The 19867-nt window shown below is 44.1% G+C and overlaps 2 protein-coding genes and 1 pseudogene across 4 annotated transcripts in view; 2 read left to right on the forward strand and 1 right to left on the reverse strand.

The window, feature by feature from the left end:
- Positions 1-5019, forward strand: part of CPSF4L (cleavage and polyadenylation specific factor 4 like) — a 21351-nt gene extending 16332 nt beyond the window's left edge. For 2 of the 3 annotated variants that reach the window (XM_019650953.1, XM_019650952.1), the window contains exon 6: positions 239-5019. In XM_019650953.1, the coding sequence (XP_019506498.1) occupies positions 239-338 (100 nt within the window). In that variant the 3' untranslated portion in view covers positions 339-5019. The remainder of the gene's footprint in view (positions 1-238) is intronic. The other variant, XR_002124944.1, reaches the window with a different exon arrangement.
- A 1049-nt stretch (positions 5020-6068) lies between these two features.
- On the reverse strand, positions 6069-19391 carry MTNAP1 (mitochondrial nucleoid associated protein 1). Its single transcript, XM_019650946.1, has 5 exons — positions 19035-19391; positions 16140-17658; positions 10707-10814; positions 9909-10001; positions 6069-6730 (listed from the first exon to the last, which is right to left on the reverse strand). The coding sequence occupies exons 2-5, from the start codon at positions 17629-17631 to the stop codon at positions 6708-6710; spliced, it is 1716 nt and encodes a 571-aa protein (XP_019506491.1). The 5' UTR covers positions 17632-17658; positions 19035-19391; the 3' UTR covers positions 6069-6707.
- LOC109387196 (heterogeneous nuclear ribonucleoprotein A1-like) lies at positions 6859-9058 on the forward strand (annotated as a pseudogene).
- Positions 19392-19867: the final 476 nt, after the last annotated feature.

Consider the following 19867-nt stretch of genomic DNA (forward strand, 5'->3'; position numbering starts at 1 on the left):
GATCTCCGAGAGAAGGTGGGAAGCAATCTTCAGTGACTGGGGAATTACAAGCCCATTTCTAACGTCCATCAAAAGGCATGCTTTCAGCAATTCAAACTGTAAATACAGGCATTTCATGCCTGGTTTCTGCCTGAACGCCTGGCCAGAGCCCCTGCCCTCCGTGTGAAGTCACCTTGTCTGCACAGAAGGAATGTCTGCGGTAGATCCTTGCTTCTTCACGCCTTCCCTTTATCTGCAGCTTCTCAACTGGCCACGGGGTTCAGCACCTTCTGCTTCTGCCTGGGGACCTCGCAAGCCCCCTTCCCCAATGGATTGCCTGCGTCTCCCCCCTCAGATGAGGCCCCAAGAGCGGCTGGTCTCCTACTGCCTGGGGCTCAGGGTGCCGGAGCAGGGCCCCTGCTACAGGGTAAGAGGGCTGTTGTTCTTTTGAGGGCTGGAGGGTGGGGGTGACTCCCTGCAGAAAGTGTGACTACTTTTCTGCCACAGATAAGAAAACCGTCCGTGGGTTTAGGAGTGTGAATTCAGAGAGTGAGGGGATACCGGTAAACCAAATGTTCCAACTGGAAAGTCTCAACAACCGAATCTTATTTGTAAATATCTCCTGCCCGATGAGACTATTTATTTCTTTTAAAGGCTAATAAGTGAAACGTCTTTCATTTCTTACTTTGATGCCTAGGAATTCTCTGGAGTTATTTATAGAGAGTGTCCTCAGGGTTTGGGGGCAGAGGTTGGTAAGGAAGTGAACGGAGCACATGGGTTTTCTTTGGGCTATCTCCTGGTTTAGCAGAAAGAACCTCATGTTTTATCATATTTTCATGAGATAGCCTCTAACTGCCTTGAGCTTTGACTCCTCTGCTCTGCCAGAGATAGTTGGAACACAGACCGTGGAACTTCCTCGTGCATTTGATTTAATGGCCTTTGAACACCCAGAGGCCTGTTTTCTCAGATAGTGACGCCCAGCTTGTATCTCAAGGTCTTTCAGGCCTGAAACGGGGCTCCACTTAGGAGCAGAATCCACTCAATTCCTAAGAAAGCCCGCTAACTTTCTCCTTTGGCTCCCTAGACGATTTAGGTTTTTTTCTGTTGGAATTTGAATTCACCAAGTCATGACATTAACGTTTTCTCTTGCAGTGTCGAAAAATGGGCCATTATGCCAGTAAATGCAGTAAGACTGAACTGGTCAGTCACTGAAGCATAACCTCAGGTGTGTCTGGGGACTGGAGGACCTGCCAGTAAAAACCTCCTTGGCCTTCCTGTGGCCTTCTCTGTTCCCAATGTCCCAGTGAACCCGGTTGTTGGCCTACACAGGATACGAGAGGCAAAGTGGCCTGCTGTATTTAGGTTTATTTCTTCTTATCCTGGAAGTGAGCTAGCTCCTGAGAATACAACAGGACCGGAGGCAGGTTGACTGTGTGGTAGGATAAGTTATCCACACAATGGGGAAGCAGAGTATGTGTACAACCATACAAGCTTGAATATACGGCACTAGTCATCATCACACTCTGCTCAGCTCCTGCAGAGATGTCTGGGCTGCGTGTGGCAGTTCCCTTGCATATGGCCTCAACTGCTGCTACAAACTGGCAATTAAATCAATGGTGTTCTTAGCATGACAGCTGCTTCCCTGTATGGCTTACTTCAATTTAAGGCTATATTCTGTGCAGGCCCTATGGGGGAGCTACAGGGAGGTAGATGGTACAAACAAGGCTTATCCTGGGAGGCAGGGACATGGCATGCAACATTTAATGCTGTACGACCTGTGCCCTTGTAGAAGTCAACACCAATGCAATTTAGTCCACTGGGGAAGGAGTGGGGATGCTAAGCTGTGCCTTTTGGAGAAAAGGAGGAAGAAGGGGCTAGAGAAGGTGTGCGGTAGGGCTAGCCCCGCCCCCTTTGGCAGATGGACAGCTGCCTGGCCTGCCTGGAGCTGGAGGGTAAGGGGTAAGGCAGCCTGAAGGAAAGCTGGCCCAGGGGGCAGGTTTGGGGGAGTCCGAGTGCCAGCTCCTCCCTGGGCTGCTATGTGACAAATACCACATAGCATGTAGGCCAATCACTCAACCTCCTCAAGCCTCCGTTTCCTAACTTTGGAAAAACAGCATAATAGCACCTGCCTCACAGGGTGGGTGTAAGGGTAAAATGAGAGAATGCACGTCAAGAACTTTCCCACTGCACTTGGCTTTGACACAACAAGCACCCAAATGGTAGCTGGATTTTAGTGTGGACTGTGGTGGGGTCTCTCTCGGCGTGGTTCAAGTTTAGAAAGCAAACATAGTATAATGCCGCCAGGAGTTTATTCGAAGAGTTGTTATTTTAATTCTTACTGTCTGTCAGACCTTGCTGGAATAAAGATGTAAGACTTCTAATCTCACCAAATCTCTGCAAAGTAGGTATAATTACCCCCCATTTAATAGTCCAGACCATGGAGGCTTCAGCCAGTGAGATAAGGTGCTCAGGGACACACCCACCCATTTCACAGGTGAGGGCCTGGAAGAGGCAAATGATCAGAATAGAGGAATTCTCTTGATTTAAAAAAATACTTTGTTATAAAAGAATGGTGGCAGTAATACATAGGATGAGCATGGGTGGGGAGCAGGTATTGAGAGTAATCAGGATAAACTGTAAATCAGGAAAAACAGGACTGATAAGAATAGTGGCAGCAGAAAGGGTTTCCCGGAAAGCGTACAACACCCCATTGATAATACAACAAAATGATTTCATTTTTAATAGCTAAATATTTTAATGTGTATTAGAAAAAAATATACTTTCTTCAGTACACTCAGTTATTTCCGATATTAAGACTCAGGATTAAACTCAAGTAGGCAGCCCCAGGGATAATCTACCTTGTACAGACCACATGAGTTACAGCCAGGGACCGTGTGAGTGGAGGGTTTAGGAAGGCCTGTAAATACTTCGGACTTTCGACCTCCAGTCTCTGAACCTTCCCGTCTTCTCAAGGCTGGAGAGGGGCCGGGTAGCACCATCTGCAGGCTGGATGGGAAGATGGAAATGCATTGCTGGCGTGGACTGTCAGGCTGAATGTTTGTCCACACACGTTGCTGGAAGGCTTGCTGCTGACTGCACGCTGCTGTCTTTGGAAGCAAAATCTAAGCACTGTTGTTTGTCTAGGGAAGCTCTCGCCAGAGCCACGGAAGGTGTGGAGCATGGTTTGGACACAACATTAAGGGGACTGTTTAACATGGTCAACCCTATAAAGAGCATTCCCCCTTTTCTCTTGGATTTGTGAAGAGATGATCAGTGACTCCTGCCTCCTATCTGACGCACACTGGCGTCTGCACGTCGCAGTCCCACTCATCTACAACCCTAGTTTTCAAAAGACTCTCTAGTCTCAGGAAGAAGCTGGTAATCTACCAGCTCACACACAGTATTAGGGACTGGCGTGGAAATGAACTTGTAGGGATATTTGCATATATGGACAATGACTGTATCCTCATAGGGCAAGTTTACACCAATACCACAAACCAGAGCTATGAGGCGTATTCCTTCATCATGCTGTTCGTTTAGATCGCGATCGAGGAAAAACATTAGTTATTGGCTGACCTCAACGACTCTCTTAAACTGTTTTGAACATTATGAAGAAACCCTTAAAAGACTTGATGAAAGGTCTTCCAAGTATTTTCCCACCTTGGATGGCAGCATGAGTAGACAGGAACCCTTTTCCATCTGTTACGTTGTGAACAGGACCAGGTAACTCCAGAATCTAGAGATTCTGCCTGTGGCATCTTCAAAGTCACCCGTATCATTGTATTTAAGAATCAGTGCTCAGTGTCTAATTCAAAGACATCGGTTAAGATTTGCTCTCCTATTATGTGTGTTAGGATTCTTGGTAGTGACTGTGTCAAACAAAAACCCTCTTGTTAATGTAGGGTCCCACCTTTGTCTGAAACGTGGCAATATGGAGTGGACGGCCCTTTAGGACTGATGGGTCACTCAGTAGTTCATTCATGTCACCAAGGAACTGATTTCCAGGGATGTACAGTACTTACTCTGATATAATTACATCTTTCCATTATGTTTTAGCATTCTGATTATGGAAGGGACACTATTTACAGTAGTGATGAAAATGTTCTTGATAAAATCTTGAGGGGCTATAAGCCACCATGGCACGTCTGTGTTGCGGATAGTACAGGGGCACCACGGTACGAAGTCAAGAAAGGCTTCTCCTACTTTAGAATGTTTTAGAGCTGCGGTCCCGCCTTCATCACTCCTACACAGAGTCCGTGAGGTGTCACAGTCCTCTAGGGCAGGGGTCGCACCTTTTCTGTAAAGGCCAGACAGGAAGGACTTTCAGGTTTGCGGGCCATATGGTTTCTGTTGTCACTGCTCAACTCTGCCACTGTAGTGACAGCAGCCACCTAAGCACAGGAGCAGGCTGTGTTCAAGGCTTTATGAAAATGGGCGGTAGGCTGGATAGTGCCTGTGGGCCCTGGTCACCTGCTGAGCCCTGCTCTAGGGGACTGGGGAATTAGGAGGACCTCGCTGAGAGGTCATTCTCATCTACCTTCACGCCCTGAGAGTTTCTGATCTAGAGTAAGGACAAAGGGGGAGGCGCAGGGAGAATCCTTCCCTAAGTGTCTCTGTTAAAGGGCATTTACAAATGGGCACGAGGCCTTTTCAAAGGGAAAGACTATTTTTGGAGTTCCAATGACGTTGTTAGAAATATTAAACTAAAATAATTAAATGTAATACTCTCCCTCAACCATAAATTTTTCCTTATGGAGAATTCTTGTATCCTTTTCCTTAGCCATGAGAATGTGATGCAGAATTTTAGTATTTCCACTGGGGATCATTAGAGAGGGGAAGAGGTACAGGGGATTGGGAATAGAAAGGGTAGATAAAGCAGTAGAGAGCCAGAACTCGTTTTGAGAGGAGATGTATGCAAATAAATAAATGTTGGCCTTAAAACAGCACACTTGCTTTTAAAAGAAGGCCTGACCTAGGGCCGGCCGAGTGGCTCAGTTGGTTAAGAGTTTGCTTTAAGAGCATGAGCTCTGTGCAACAGGGTCGCTGGTTCGATTCCCACATGGGCCAATGAGCTTAGCCCGAACTGAGCTGCTGCTGAGCTGCCAACAGGTGGCAGGATGGCTCAGCTGGTAAGAGCATGTGCTCCTAATGACAAGATTGCCTGTTCGATGGTGAGCTACACCCACCTGTGACTGGGACTGAACTGGGCACCTTGAGCTGAGCTGCCGCCTGGATGGCTCAGTGGATGGAATGTGCACCCTTAACAGCAAGATTGCCGGTTCGACTCCCACATGGGGAAAAAAAAAAAAAAAAAGAGGGCCTGACCTCATGTATTCTGGCATAAGGATAACACAAGCAAAGGTAAGATATATATATATATATATATATATATATATATATATATATATATATATATATGTCTTAATTAGTGTGTATGTGTGTAGTGTGTGTATATATATACACACACACACTACACACATACATAGTGCCAAAAAAATGTATACCCATTTAAGAAAGGAAAAAACTGTATTAAAATTGTAATACTCAATATATACCGATAACGAAAGAAGAATACAAGTCACGTTTGACTTCTGCAATTGTAAGAGGTGCTCAAAGTGGTTACCATCAGCGTAATTTTAATAGTTTTTTCCTTTCTTAAAATGTGTATACATTTTTTTGGCACCGTGTGTGTGTGTGTGTGTGTGTGATATCTTCAGATATACAGATATGGGTATATCTATATGTGATATATAATCAACCCTCTGTCCTGGAAAAGGGGGTTGGAAAAAGTTATCCATCTGTGCTGATGGATAAATTTCCTCAGAGATTCTTTTATCTGTAAGTATGCAAGTTACTCTGTAGGGGCCAAAGTCATAAAATTAGAAAAACACTGAATATTTTGATGGAGCGGGGGGTGTCACAGAAAACCCGCCAGCCCAAAACAACCCTAACGAAGTAAAAGAAATGGAAGTATTTCCCTGAAGTCGTGAGAAGAGATAGGGGTGGGATTCTGAGAAGTTTCCAGAAGGAGGTGATGCACTGAAACCACTAGCTCACTATTGTAGTCACTTAGGATATATAAAAGGCGATTTAACGTGGTTTCATGTGCTATTTTATTTTAATCAGCTTAAAGAATATCTCAGGATTTTGCGTAGGCTCACCAGCAATCTATATCTATCCTTACTTTGCTTTTTTGTTTTTCATACCAGCTACGATCTGGTTGAGGACCCAAAAGAGCCTAACCATTCCTAAGGGGACGGCCTGATGTATGCCGATTTTCTGCCAATTCAGATATTATTCTGTATTCGTATCTCAGTATCTAGTATAGATGAATAGTAAAATGCCAAGGGTTAGAGAATTTTAGGGAGAAAGATTTAAACTTGAGGTATTAGTTTTTACTGACAATTGGGAAATTGCTATTTAAAAATTTTAATGATAAACTTTGTCATCTTCACCTCTCCTTGAATAACATCAGCCTTTATGATTAAACAAACTGATGTTTTTCAGTAACTTTCAGTCACTTTTGAGAGCAAGCTGAAGAAATATCCAGACAGAACCAGGTATGTCCACATTAAAAAAACGTTATTTCCTAAATAATTGCTTTAAATAATTTATTCTTTTCAGCCCCTCTACCTGCCCCCAATACAACATGAAATTGTTAAACATCTCCAGTGGCCATCTCCACCGCATTCGGAGTTCTGGCGTGTTCCTGAGTGGTGTCCAGGTCACTACTGACGCCAGCGCCGCAGCCCTTTGGATAAACAGAGATAAATGTAAGGATCTGAGAGGCCATTTCTATGGACTGTTTTTATCTCGTCTCTACACAGTATTCTGTTAAGTTTTTGTTTCATAAATTTAGGAATGAAGTCTTAGGCAGCCATGAGAAGTTTCTACTTCCCTTTCTTCAGCCTCAATTTAGAGATGGGAAACATAACCTCAGGTATCGGGGAAATGCTCCCTTTCGGAGAGGCGTGAGTCGAAGGCAAGGTCTTTTCCCTGTGAAAGAAATGACTCAAGGTTTTCTGCATCTCCCGTTCTGCGGGGATGGTCAGGAAGGAATCCTTTCTCACTGGTACCAGGTGACCACACCATCCCTACCGGTCAGAACGCGCACGGCAGCTGGCTGCAGTCCCATTTCTGCTGCTGTCCTACTTATAGACACTGAATTTCCCCAAAAGTCCAAGTCGAGTCATATTTGGTGTTTTAGAAGTTTTCTAAAGTGAATTCTATGGACTTTTAGCGTTAGTGGTTATCTTGTACTTTTATGCCAAACGTTTTCATTTGTAAGTGTCTGGGGTTTTGTTTGTTTAAATTGTGGGAAAATACTGGGCTTTTTGAATATCTTATACATCTTTTTTTTAAACTTTTAACTATAAGGATATATTTTTATAAAACAATAAATTAAAAAATGAGCAAAAGTCATCTTGAACTAAAAGAGAAATGAAATCCAGGTATTTCCCTCCTGGTAAGATCTGGTGCGAGCTGAAGATGGTAACTGGAAGGGTAGTTGTTTTGAAATGTTAAAAATAGATTAGCTACGACAGCCGTAAGCCTCAGACACGCTGACGAGTGACAGCTATATTGTTTCTCCCTCTCTTTTGTGGGCTGGAAGCTGTTTGGTTTCAATCCTAAAAAGAAGTTCTTGCTTTAGCTGTCGGTGGACGCCACCAAGTAAGCATCGTTCAAGTCTCCCTTCCCGCGGTCGTCATATCTAAGTCAGAGTCTCCCAAAGAGCCTGAACAGCTGTGGAAGCTCTTCATCGGAGGCTTGAGCTTTGAAACAACAGATGAGAGTCTGAGGAGCCATTCTGAGCAATGGGGAACCTCCCAGACTGTGTGGTGATGAGAGACCCAAGCGCTCCAGAGGCTTTGGGTTTGTCACCTATGCCACTGTGGAGGGGTACATGCAGCCAGGAAGGCAAGGCCACACGAGGTGGATGGAAGAGCTGTGGGACCAAAGACGGCTGTCTCAAGAGAAGATTCTTAAAGACCTGGAGCCCACTTAACTGTGAAAAAGATTTCTGTTTGTGGTATTAAAGAAGACACTAAAGAACATCACCTAAGAGATTGTTTTGAACAGTATAGGAAAATGGCAGTGATTGAAATCATGACTGACCGAGGCAGTGGCAAGAAGAGAGGTTTTGCTTTTGTAATCTTTGATGACCATGACTCTGTAGACAAAGATTGTCACTCAGAAATACCATCCTGAGAATGGCCACAACTGTGCAGTAGGGAAAGCCCCATCTAAGCAAGAGATGGCTAGTGCTTCATCCAGTCAAAGAGGTCGAAGTGGTTCTGGAAAATTAGGTGGTGGTGGAGGAGGTGGTTTTGGTGGGAATGACAACTTGGGTCATGGAGGAAACTTCAGTGGTCTAGGTGGATTTTGTGGCAGGTGTGGTGGTGGAGGATATGGTGACAGTGGGGATGGCTATAATGGATTTGGTAGTGATGGAAGCAATTTTGGAGGTGGTGGAAGCTACAACGATTTTGGCAATTACCACAATCAGTCTTCAAATTTTGGACCCATGAAAGGAGGCAACTTTGGAGGCAGAAGCTCTGGCCCCTATGGTGTCTGGAGGCCAATACTTTGCCAAACCGCGAAACCAAGGTGTCTATGGCGATTCCAGCAGCAGCAGCAGCTATGGCAGTGACAGAAGGTTTTGATTACTGCCAGGAAACAGCTTTGCAGGAGAGGAGAGCCAGAGAAGTGACAGGGAAGCTACAGGTTACGACAGATTTGTGAACCTAGCCAAGCACAGTGGTGGCAGGGCCTAGCTGCTACAAAGAAGACATGTTTTAGACAATACTCATGTGTATGGGCAAAAAACTTGAGGACTGTATTTGTGACTAATTGTATAACAGGTCATTTTCGTTTCTGTTCTGTGGAAAGTGTAAAGCATTCCAACAAAGGGTTTTAATGTAGTTTTTTTTTTTGCACCCCTGCTATTGATTGCTAAATAGAATAGTCTGATCATGACGCTGAATAAATGTGTTTTTTTAAATGTGCTGTGTAAAGTTAGTCAACTCTGAAGCCACCTTGGTAAATTACCCCAACAGTGTGAAGTTAGAATTCCTTCAGGGTGATGGCCAGGTTCCATTTGAAATTTATTTACAACCTGCTTGGGCTCAGTCAGAAGCCATTGTCTTCAGAAACCTTGGTGTAGTTGAATTGACAGTTACTGTGTTGGTGATCTGGAGCTCACCATTAAAAGAGTCATCCAAGCAGAAAAGAAAAAAAAAGCTCTTAGGTAGGAATTAAAAAGTCACCAAGGAGTGCTGGCTGAGTGGCGCATTGGTTAAGCGTTGGCTTGGGACGCCAGCTCTGAGCAGCAGGGCCCCGGTTCGGATCCCAATGAGGGCCAGTGATGCTGCGCCCTCTACAGCTAAGATGGTGAACAACAGCTCCACCTGGAGCTGGGCGTAGGCTGCAGAGGGGCTGGACAGCAGTGTGCGTGAACTTTCCTGAGCTGCTCTGAGCGGCTGTCCAATGGCCAGATGAGTGACTGCCTCACCTGGGAAGAGCGCAATGATAATACCAACATGGGCCAGTGAAGCGAGGTCCTCCACAACTAGACTGAGGAACAAAACGACAGCAACTTGTCTGTTCCCCTCCCCCAATTCCCTAATAAAATCTTAAAAAAAAAAAAGTCACCAAGAAGAACCCTGATCTAGGAGGCAGATCTCCAGTGACAACCTTAAATGGAGCACAAGAGCAATTATGCAAATTCCAGTCAAGTCGTATAAAGGCCATTAGAACCAAAACCTCTTAATTAAAACACAATTCCAGTGCTTCGGGCAAAGCTCATTCACAAGTGCACGTCAGACAGTGCCAAACTGTAATACTACAAAAAGCAATTCTGAGAATCCCTTGGAGGTCCCCTCTAATGGGCTGTGACCTGTAACCGAGGCTAAAAATATGGAAAGGCTTACTCAGATGCCTGAAGCTCCAGCTATAACAAAGAGCGAAGTATCCGGTGACGAGCATCGTGAGGCCACCGACTCTGGCGCTGCACCTTATCCACCCTGTTTAAAAAAGACAGGTCTAGCTGTCACAGTGAGCTGTAACTGGCATTATCTGCGCGTTATGCAAATTACCCCAGGTAGCCTGGGTGATGGAACTGTATTATAGCTTAAAGAATTTACGTATCACTACGTATATTTACTTTTTTTTTTTTTTTAAGCTGAGCCATCCTGCTACCTGTTGGCAGCTCAGCGGCTGCTCAGCTTGGGCTGGACTCGAACCGCTGTTGCTCAGAGCTCAAACTCTTGAGCGAGCTCTTAACCAACTGAGCCACTCGGCCGGCCCTTCACTACGTATATTTAAACAGGTGAAAAGGCTCAAGTCTGGAAGACGTTTAAGAAATTTAAATTAGTTACTCTTGTTTTTAGGAGTTTGGTTAAAATCTTTAGTGGCAAGATTAATATGATTGACTGGCTTTGGGATGATCAACACGGGCAAGGGAGAGATGGGGGTAAGCGGCAGAGAGGCAGAGGTAGGCATTAAAACATGAAAGCTGTTCAATGAATGGCAGCGGCTATTTTATTAGCTTTGGTGCTTTCAGTTATGTCAGGCTCCAGAATGAAAGCAGACAAATGCAAGAGCAGGAAGACGACACATTTGTCTCTTTTCTTTAGCCTTGCCGTGACAGTCATGGCTAAAGAAAGAGAAAATTCTCCAAATGCTTGCAAGCAGCAACAGAACCCGACAGTTAATGACTCCGGCCTCACCTCTTTGCACAGCTCCCAAGAGTCTCATTAGAGCAACGGTGGAGGTTGCAAGCCTGGCTGGTGGTTCCCAACTCCTCAGAGCAGTCAAACTTCTTCCCAACAAAGGAACTACGGTTCCAAACAGAAGTCACTGTGATACTTCATCTAAACGGATCCTCTTCCTAGACACTCAGTACTCAAGGGTCCCAGGGCTAAGCCGCAGGGAAAGTATATTTGAAGAGGTGGATTAACATCTGCACTGGGCTGCAGCTCTATTGCACGTCAAAAAAAGGCTTTTCAAAGGCTGAGGGAGCCCTGGGGATCAGGACCTGGATACACTTCCAATCTGAATGCATGCCCTGCTCAGATGATCCTGCCTATGTGCCTAATGGAATGAATCGCTCCTAGTTCTATCACTTGCTAAACATCTTAGCAAAAAGCACGACTTTCTACGATTTCAATATCAACTACTGCTACTTGTCACTGTATCTACTACGCTCAGCACATCTATTCTGGTACCACGTTGCTACTGCTGACCGGTCAACATTTCGTATTTATGTTCAACACACGAATAACCAAAGTGGAACCAGAAAGGAGGGCCTGGCCATGTGTTTACATTTTTTCCTGCACCATTTTTTCTCTGTTTAATTATAGGCAGGGAATGTCTTCTATCGCCGATTCTCTGGTCTTGGTTTGCTTCATCAGGGATAATGGATAAATTAAGCAAATATTTACGACAGGTTTAGCAAGTGTGGTAAAAGTTGTTGTGGGTGTAAAAATATATGCAAATGATCATCATCGTATTAGGTCACAATGAAAAGAACCATGCTACTAGCTTCTAAGAAGTTACACAGAAGAAAATTTTCTTGCAAGGTGAAAAATAGTCTCTTAAAAAAAAAGCATGATAGCCCATTCACCTGGAAAAAACTTGAAAAGATGGGGAGACACAACTGCACCCACTTTCTCAGCAGTGTCAGGAACTGTGTGGCTCGCCTCGGTTCTGTCTCCAGCCAGTTGATCCTATTTACTTTGGTTCAGGTTCAAATTGACTTGTATGACATTAGTTCAGGCCCTGAACTGGGACATCTAAGAAGCCCAGGAGAGGCCAGCTCAGCCCCCACAGAAGTCCTGTTAAGAGTTTTTCCAGTGCCTTCTTGCCTGGTGCCCAGGTACTCTGGGTTCTGATTTCCATCCCTGTTGGCCTGGTTGTGGGCCTGGGACTGGAATACCCACTGTGCCTCTGTCACCTCATCTCCTAGACACTGCCCTATACCCACCAGTGTCCATTTCAAATCCAACATGTGTGGTTAACCTTCCAGCGACACTGCCTCCACTCTCTAATTCAACCACTGAAAACCCTCACCTACCCTCCAGACCTAATATTTCCTAACACCCTTCTGACCTACTTGGAATCCCAGGTGTATGATCTTACCCCTTAAACGCACAGGCTTTTAAAAAAATCTAAAACACCCCCTTTCATGGACTCCTCAGGCCAACAGGACCTACACCCTGGCTTGTTATATTGCTGCTCTAGCTCTGATCCTGACTATTCTGAGCCCCTTCCCCTAGACCATCCTGATGGATGGAAATGCTGTTTCAAGATGAGCTGTTTCTCGGCTTTTAAAAACCCATGACCCTATAAGGTTTTCTTACTTTACCTTCTGATATCCCCATCAGCCAAGTTTTGCTTTCTGTAGTTGTGTGGACTATATTTTTTCCAAACACCTTCCCCTCCCCCACCATTTGTCTGAGGATATCCTCTCGCTGGGTCTGAGGCACCTGCCCCAGTGCCAGCACCCACTCAGCAGTTCTCTAACTTGGCTGCTCTTCAGAAACACTTAGGAAAAGTGTGAAGATAGAGGATTTTGAGGCCTTCGGTCTCTGGGAATGATGCCTATGAATCGTTAATCTAAATAGTGCCCGTGTGAAACTGCTGACTTTCCAGACTTGGCAACCAAGGACCCAGATCTCTTTTTAAACTCTTGAGTCCCGAAAGCCCCCTGTGCCCCTGACTGAGCGCTCTCAAGGCTACGGGGACTCTGAAAGCTTTCCTTTGAACAACGGATATGAGTTTCTATTGCTGAGGACTCTCTGACACTTGTACTTGTTGAGTCTCTTGAGATTTAAATCTTGAACTTCTAAAATTGAATTTCTCCAAGGCCAGGAAAACTACCCATTTTGGTAGTGAGTCCATGAAAAGCCTTCTCCCTGAACCTCAAAAGATGGTGCCTGATGCTGCCAAACTCCGTAAGCTGAATTCTTATCCCTGATTGACTAAAACTCTGCGGCACCCTCAGAACTATCAGTCTCCCTTGGGATTTCCTAGCGTAGGTCACCAAAATACATCCATTTTTTGTTGGCCATGAGAGCTTTTGGTTCTACCTTGTTTCATCCAAATGATAAGATAGTCTTTTATGCCTCTCAAGGCCCTGGTTACCTTTTCTTCTGGTGCAATCACTTCACCTAAGTTTACTCAGGTACTCTGTGTATGAGAACTTGCGGCTGTTACAGGTTTCCGTGTGTAGGAAAGCGTATCTGACATCATGTTGAAGCCTAATGTCCAACAGAAGAAAACAATGCCTGGAAAAGCTTGGCAAAGACGATCAGACAATGTTAGATGCCAACCATCAACTGAAACTTGATGTTGGTAAGTGATTTATCCTCTCTGAAACTCATCTATAGAAGGGGCTAAGACCAGTCTCCCAGGATTGGTATAAGTTTACCTGAGATAATCTACTAAACATACAGGCATCACAATTAACTCAATTGTTAGCTCACTGGCCCTGCCTGTTAAGTATCAAAGAAATGAGCTGGCTTCCTGAGACAAAGAAGGCCAAATGGACGGACAGCCCATGTTCTCCTGCAAAGACTTCAGGCAAGTTCAAATTAATTTGCGGTCACTGGAGGTGGCCATCGCCTGGTGAAATGACAACGCTGAGGAGCCACACTTTTACTCTTTGTAGATTTAGATGGCCTTGAAGCTGTCCTTGGCCAACTGAGGAATCAGGTCCTGACCTGAGATCCTATGGTCTCCTCTAGTGTCTTCTGTTCATTCAGTGGCAGCGTCAGAATCTGAGCATTAATTGTGGGGCCAACTTCTATAGATTTTCAGTTTATAACAGAACTAGAGGCCCTGTGACAGCCACACATGGTTTCACAGAAACCCAAACTAATCACATATTATGGACTGTAAAAGTCTAGAAACAAAATAGTTTCTAACCGCTATTCTGGAAGAACTTTATTGTTGAAGGAAAGATTGTATTTTCCCCCCATATTGAATCTCAGAAGCCTAGTGATTTAAAGACGTTACTGTATCTCTTACCTTATTATGACTGTATTCTTGGGACCCATTAAAGTGAGTGTGTCAACTAACTTGTATCAACCATGATACCTGCCACTAATTGACACAAATAGTAGCCTGAGGCAGGGTTTAAAGACCGTGGATGTGCAAGTCAGATGGACCTGAATTTGAATCCTGACCGCCGCTTGCTGTGTGAACATGCCCAAGTTACTAAGATGTCTGCGGCTCAGATTCCCCACCTGTCAAAGAGGACGGGCAGTGACATCACTTCAGGCTTGTTATGACGGTTAAATGAGATAATAATGTAATGTACCTAGCACAATGACTGAAATAGTCATCATTTGACAAATGCCAGTTCCCTCCTTTTTTCATTTAAAATGAAAAGTGGATGTATGGAGGACACTCCTTAACACTATAAAGCATAGTACAGACAATAAAGAAGTCTACTTGCTAGAGAGATTTGCTATGGGCTGTGTGTTTATGCAACTGAGAAGGAAAGAGATATAACAGATACCTATGTTTCTAGTCACAGCGTATTTTCTACAACATGGCTTAGTGGAAAGGATTAAACTAGGCCTCAGCAGACTGGGTTCTGCTTGTAACTTTACCATTTATTGGCAGCATGACCTTGGACAAATCATTTTCCCTGTGCGTGTTTCATCACCTACAAAACAGAGACAAAATCACTCTGCCCAAGTGGGGAGGCCAAAATAAGAAAATAGGCAGAAGCACTCTGAAAACCACAGCTACAAAAATGTTAATATTCACTCGATGTTTCATATGGAGAAGGGGCTTAAGACTAGAATTTTGTAGAGTTTAGATGTTAGACCAGTTTGTGGAAAAATCGATAATCGCTGTGGCAGTTGAAGAAAATGCAGCTTTAGCTAGCAAGTCTTTACTTAATGCACTTCCATTTTGAAATCTGTAGAAAGGGATAATTAAAATACAAAAGAAAATGCTTTTTAAACCTGACAAGCGGGTTTAGTGACTATGTGATCATTTATAAAATATATCAGAGGGAAAAATATATCCCTTTAGGAAGAGATAATACAAGTTTTTCAGGTGTGAACCTATTCTGAGTCACGACAGGTCTCCTGTCAAAATAAATCTAAAAGCATCAATCACACGATACACACACAAAAGAGACGGGTGCTACATTAAGCCAATTATGCCCCTGGAAAACCTAAAAAAAAGGGAAAAAATCCAAAGCTTCCTGGTGAGGAAAATGAAGAAACTTTCTATATTGTAACTAGAGAGGTGCTCTAATAACTAAAGGTGAGATTCAGCAGGAAAAAACGAGGATACCTGAAATGACTGATGGGAACTTCTTCGCTCCTACCTGGGGCCTCAGTCCGACCCACTAGTTAAGCTATTCTAGGCACCAATGAGGAGCATTTAGGAAGCTTCTCAAGAGACTGATTCACAATTCAGATCAGTTTCAATGTCTCACCCCCCCACCCCCCAATCTCTTACGTCTTGAGGCTGTCTCTGGTTCCATTCTTGGGTGCTACCTATTCTTTGTGGACGAATTTTTCTAGTGCACGGACTTCTACACCTTTTTTGCAGCACCCTCTATTCCTGGTCCTCATCTCCTGAACCTCCATTTCCAACTAACTATCTGCCTTGAAGGCCATGCCTCCCTGTACAGTTTTAATCTCATCCTGCCCCCAAATCAAAAAATTGTGTCTGCTTGTACCCTGCTACTCTCAATTCCCAGATGCTGCATTTGACCATAAACCCGGAACCTATTTTGTGTACAACCCGGTCCTGATTGAAATCCGAACACAGTGCTTGTTCTATTTAGGCTGATCCTTACAATTTGATGCTTTTCTTGAGTCCATTCAGCTTGAGTACCCACCCAATTTCTATTGGCCATGCCTCTTCCCAATGTTGAAATTCAACTGCTTTCAGTATACCAGCCAGCCTGTCTTAAGCCAACCTTCAACTATTGGTGGAGGGGATGGGAGAGTGATAAACCATTGTTACCCCTGAAACAAGAAATAATGTTTTCAGAACAATTTAAGTCCAGTGCACTTGAATGCCCCGGTAAAAATAAGCTAAGTGAATGAAAATAGTATTCTGACTCTCATAAATTCCAAAGGCACAGAGCGGTCTATATGGGCTGGATGGCCCTTGAAATTGAGCACGTTTACCTTGTGAAAGTCTTTCCCCCTGGGGGCTGATGAGCAGGGGCTTCTGGGCCACTGAATTCCAGTAACGAGGCTTTCCTGGCAACACCCCTAATCCAAGATAACCAGGATAGAGCTCTGGAAACCACTCTAGCCCCAGAGAGCTGGGAAGGGCCTTCTTCTCAGGAACATCCATCTGATGGGTGAAGGGACTTTTAGAAATATGGCGCTGGGCTGAATGTAAAGACTGCTGGCACCCCGGGTTTGAGGCTTGGGGCCAACAGCCAGGAGGGGGCTGCAGAGAAGCCTGGTCCTCGCTCTCCATCAATGCCTTTGCATCAGGGACTCGATTACGATTGCAGGTTGCTGCTTTCTCTTCTTGAAGAAATTTTATAGCCAGAGAGGCAAGACTTGGATTACGTGACTGTGACACAGAAAGAAACTCATTGCAAGCTGTCTCCCTTGGTGTGAACAAATTTAAACTGGGACATTCATCTCGAGATTTCGTCTCTGTGGCTGAATCATCAGTACTGAAGTTCTTCGAGTCATCACTCACGGAAGGGCATTCCTGCATTTTTGTCACCGATACACTTTTCTCTGCATGTCCTTTGTTCCCATGTGCCTCTACTTCGAGGATCAGTCCTTTTCCTTGGTTCTTCTTGACTTGGATTTTACCTAATGGGCTAACTTTAAAAGCTAAAATTTGTGACTCTCTGTTCTTTTCCTGATTCTCAGTCTCTCTAACGTTAGTAGAGACTTCTGAGAGGTGATCCCTGGCCTTGGTGTCTCTCTCATCACTTAAAAATGACGTTCTTACTCTTTCATCCCCATAATTGAGCTTTCTGGGAGAACTATGATAATCACCAATAGGCATATCTAGTAATTTTACTTGAAGCTTCTGTCTTGAGGGATCGATTTTATCCAATTTTAAATGAGCAGAAGTGGTTTGTACATCATTAGGTAAGGCTGAAGAATGTTTCCTATCTTGATTTGATAAACAAGGTTCCATTGGGCCCAGAGGTAAAGATTCTTTGGTTTCTGAAGGATTACTTCTTCTTTCCCCTGATTTAGGCAACTCTTTGGGAAGTTCTCTTTTAGTAGTGTTCTTTGATGCACAAAACCGAGCCTTAGTTTCTCCTTGGGAAGTAATCTTTGGTTCAGGATTTTTGAATATTTTGAAGGAGAGTTGAATTTGATTTTTGATGTCTTTATCTGCCTTTGTATTACTTGCTCTTTCCAAACCAGTAGCTGGTACTGGAAATGACTCAGTTGTCTGTTTTGGTTTGTCCCTTATCAACTTAGTATTTCTTTTCTCACTCTTTGTCCCCAACTCTCTTTCTTTAGCTTTATTTAAGTCTTTGATTGGACTTTTCATTTTCTTGGCAGGTGAGAGTGTAGCCTGCTTGGACTGACAGACATTTTGATCAGCAGGTATAGTTGGTCCTATCATCTTACAGTGTGGCAAGTGGGATTTTAATCGTTTAAATGGTTTCTTACAGTAAGGACACACTTCCATTCTGGGTGGAATATCAGTTTCCTAGTCCTGAAAAAGGTAAATAGGAGAGTATGAGGAGCACACAGTTTCAGAGTACATACCAATATTTTATTTGTGTCATACCTTTTAAATTCATTTGGAAGAACCTAGGTTAAAGATAATTTTTTAAAAGTTTTTTTGATCCATTCTTTTTCTTACAGAGGGAGGCACTAGAAGACATAGTTTGATTTTAAGATAAATGCCTCTGGCTCCATTTACACTTGGTATTTTACATTAGGAAGTCTTCTAGGAATCAACTGTTACAGAATACTATCAGAGGGTTCTCAACATCCCTGACTAGGAGGTGAGCAAGACGAAAAGATTTACGTCTAATGAATTAATGGTTAGTGGAAGGAAGAGGTATCCAGATACCGGAATAAAAGGTTTGCTGTTTAAGGCTGTAGCAAGTCAACTGGATATCACATGGATATAAAGAAATTGTTGTAAACCCTTAAACACATACATTATTCAAGGAGATAATGGTGAAGACTAAAAAACTCGGCCAGGAATTGGAGGTGGGTGAGTATAGTGGTTTCCAAAGTGATAGATATGGAAGATTCATGGGGTGCAAGAATATTAGAGCTTCCATTATCTAAGCATGAGAAATGGAGCTCTACTAACATTTAACATATTAGTAATGCGTATGTGTATATATACATACATAAGGTATATATAATGCACAAATAATATATACATGGAGGAAACACGTCCCCAATTTTTTACTGATAGTTTGTAGTACAACAGATTATTGGCAAATTTGCTTAGTTTTGACACTTCGTGAAATTTATACCACATAAAAAATTAACAAAATTTATACCTCTTTATTACTTTCCAGTGAGAAAAAAGAAATGTTGTATTACAAAGCTCAGTTGAAGGTTATTTATTTTTTTACATTTCTTCTTTCCGTAAAGTTCCAGAGGGCAAGGACATGTCTATTTTGTGCACAGTATTCTCAAAACCTAGTACTGAGCCTGGCATGGGATCCTTGTTCAATGAATTCTTTCTCTGGATATAAACACGCGACTATTATAAAGTATTGTAAGTGTGAATATCTTCCGACCACTAAATAGGTAAAAAAGTGAGCCTCTGAAACCATTTACAAAGTGAATACACATCACCCTGGCCAAACCATTTATCAAAGCAACCAACCCACCTTATCTGATGTGAAGCCCGGCAAAACAAAACCGTTTTCTGCCAACAAACTTTAATTATTCTTACTTTGCAGGTACCCCTTTGACAATATAATGCAAGTTATGGGCCGTTTATTTACAAAAACATACAAAACTGGAGCCAGTCCCTGGGCCTTAGGCTAACAGCTTTCTGAGCCTCTGTTAAGACAGTATTCCACCCTCACACTTAACCTTACGAGAAAGATCTCTCTATACCTTCACACGGTAACGTCTCATCGTGGGTGCCTGCTTTCTTATCAGAGCTAGTGTACAAGGATGCTAATTTTGCGGTTGTTTCTCCTGGATCCGCACGCTTCACGATCGCCGTTCCCGAGTTTGGCGGAAGGAAACTAGATTTTAATGTCAGCCTGTGCAAGACACAATCAGAGAAGTAACTCGCCGAATACACATAACTGGGTTATCAGCAGGACAGTTTCCCTTCCGTGTTCCGGAGAGCGGGAGAGTTCAGACTTCTGGCCGATTTCAAAGTTTATGCTAACCTTCGCCTTCACGTCCTACGCTTTCCTGCGGACTTTTCCTCTCCCAGCCGCATCACCCCGCCTGCCCTCCTCCCAACGCTCTTACTTTTTATAAAGCTCGCGAGCAGCTTCCAGCGCAGTGGGCGGGGACCCGCCCCCGGCAGCACCTGGGTCCGAGGCCCGCCTGCCCGCAGCCCCAGGCCCACGGCGCCCGAGCCGCCGGGGCTCCTTCTGCGGCTTGGGGGAAGCCCCCCACCTGCCCCATCACCCGATCGACTCCCCTCTCGGCTCGGGACAGTCGCCCCCAGACCTAGGGCGGTGGCATCCGTAGGAAAAAGCCCCGCCCGTCGACCCTCCCCTCGAGTAGCATTCTCACCTGGCAAGATATAAAATTCTAGGAAGCCCACGCAACAAGTCCCTCCCCCCACCCCAGAAACGCCCACAGGCGGTTTCCCAACTCCCGGTCCCGGGACCCGCGGCAAGCCGTCTACATGACTGCCTGATGCTTCTCAGCGATTTTTAAAAAACATTTGTTGCCTCACAAGGTCTTAACTCAAATACTCATTATGT

This window comes from Hipposideros armiger, unplaced genomic scaffold (genome assembly GCF_001890085.2).
Source record: "Hipposideros armiger isolate ML-2016 unplaced genomic scaffold, ASM189008v1 scaffold_150, whole genome shotgun sequence".
Classification (NCBI taxonomy): domain Eukaryota; kingdom Metazoa; phylum Chordata; class Mammalia; order Chiroptera; family Hipposideridae; genus Hipposideros; species Hipposideros armiger.

What these genes read in the sequence shown, in the direction of transcription:
- MTNAP1 (XM_019650946.1), bottom strand. Translation starts at nt 17,631, where the DNA reads ATGGAAGTGTGTCCTTACTGTAAGAAACCATTTAAACGATTAAAATCC. An exon ending in GGGGGAAAGACTTTCACAAG is followed by an intron (nt 10,815 to 16,139) that starts GTAAACGTGCTC and finishes TTGGAACCGTAG; the next exon opens with TTCCTTTGTTGGGAAGAAGT. An exon ending in CTGGAGCTTCAGGCATCTGA is followed by an intron (nt 6,731 to 9,908) that starts GTAAGCCTTTCC and finishes GTTTATCCAAAG; the next exon opens with GGCTGCGGCGCTGGCGTCAG.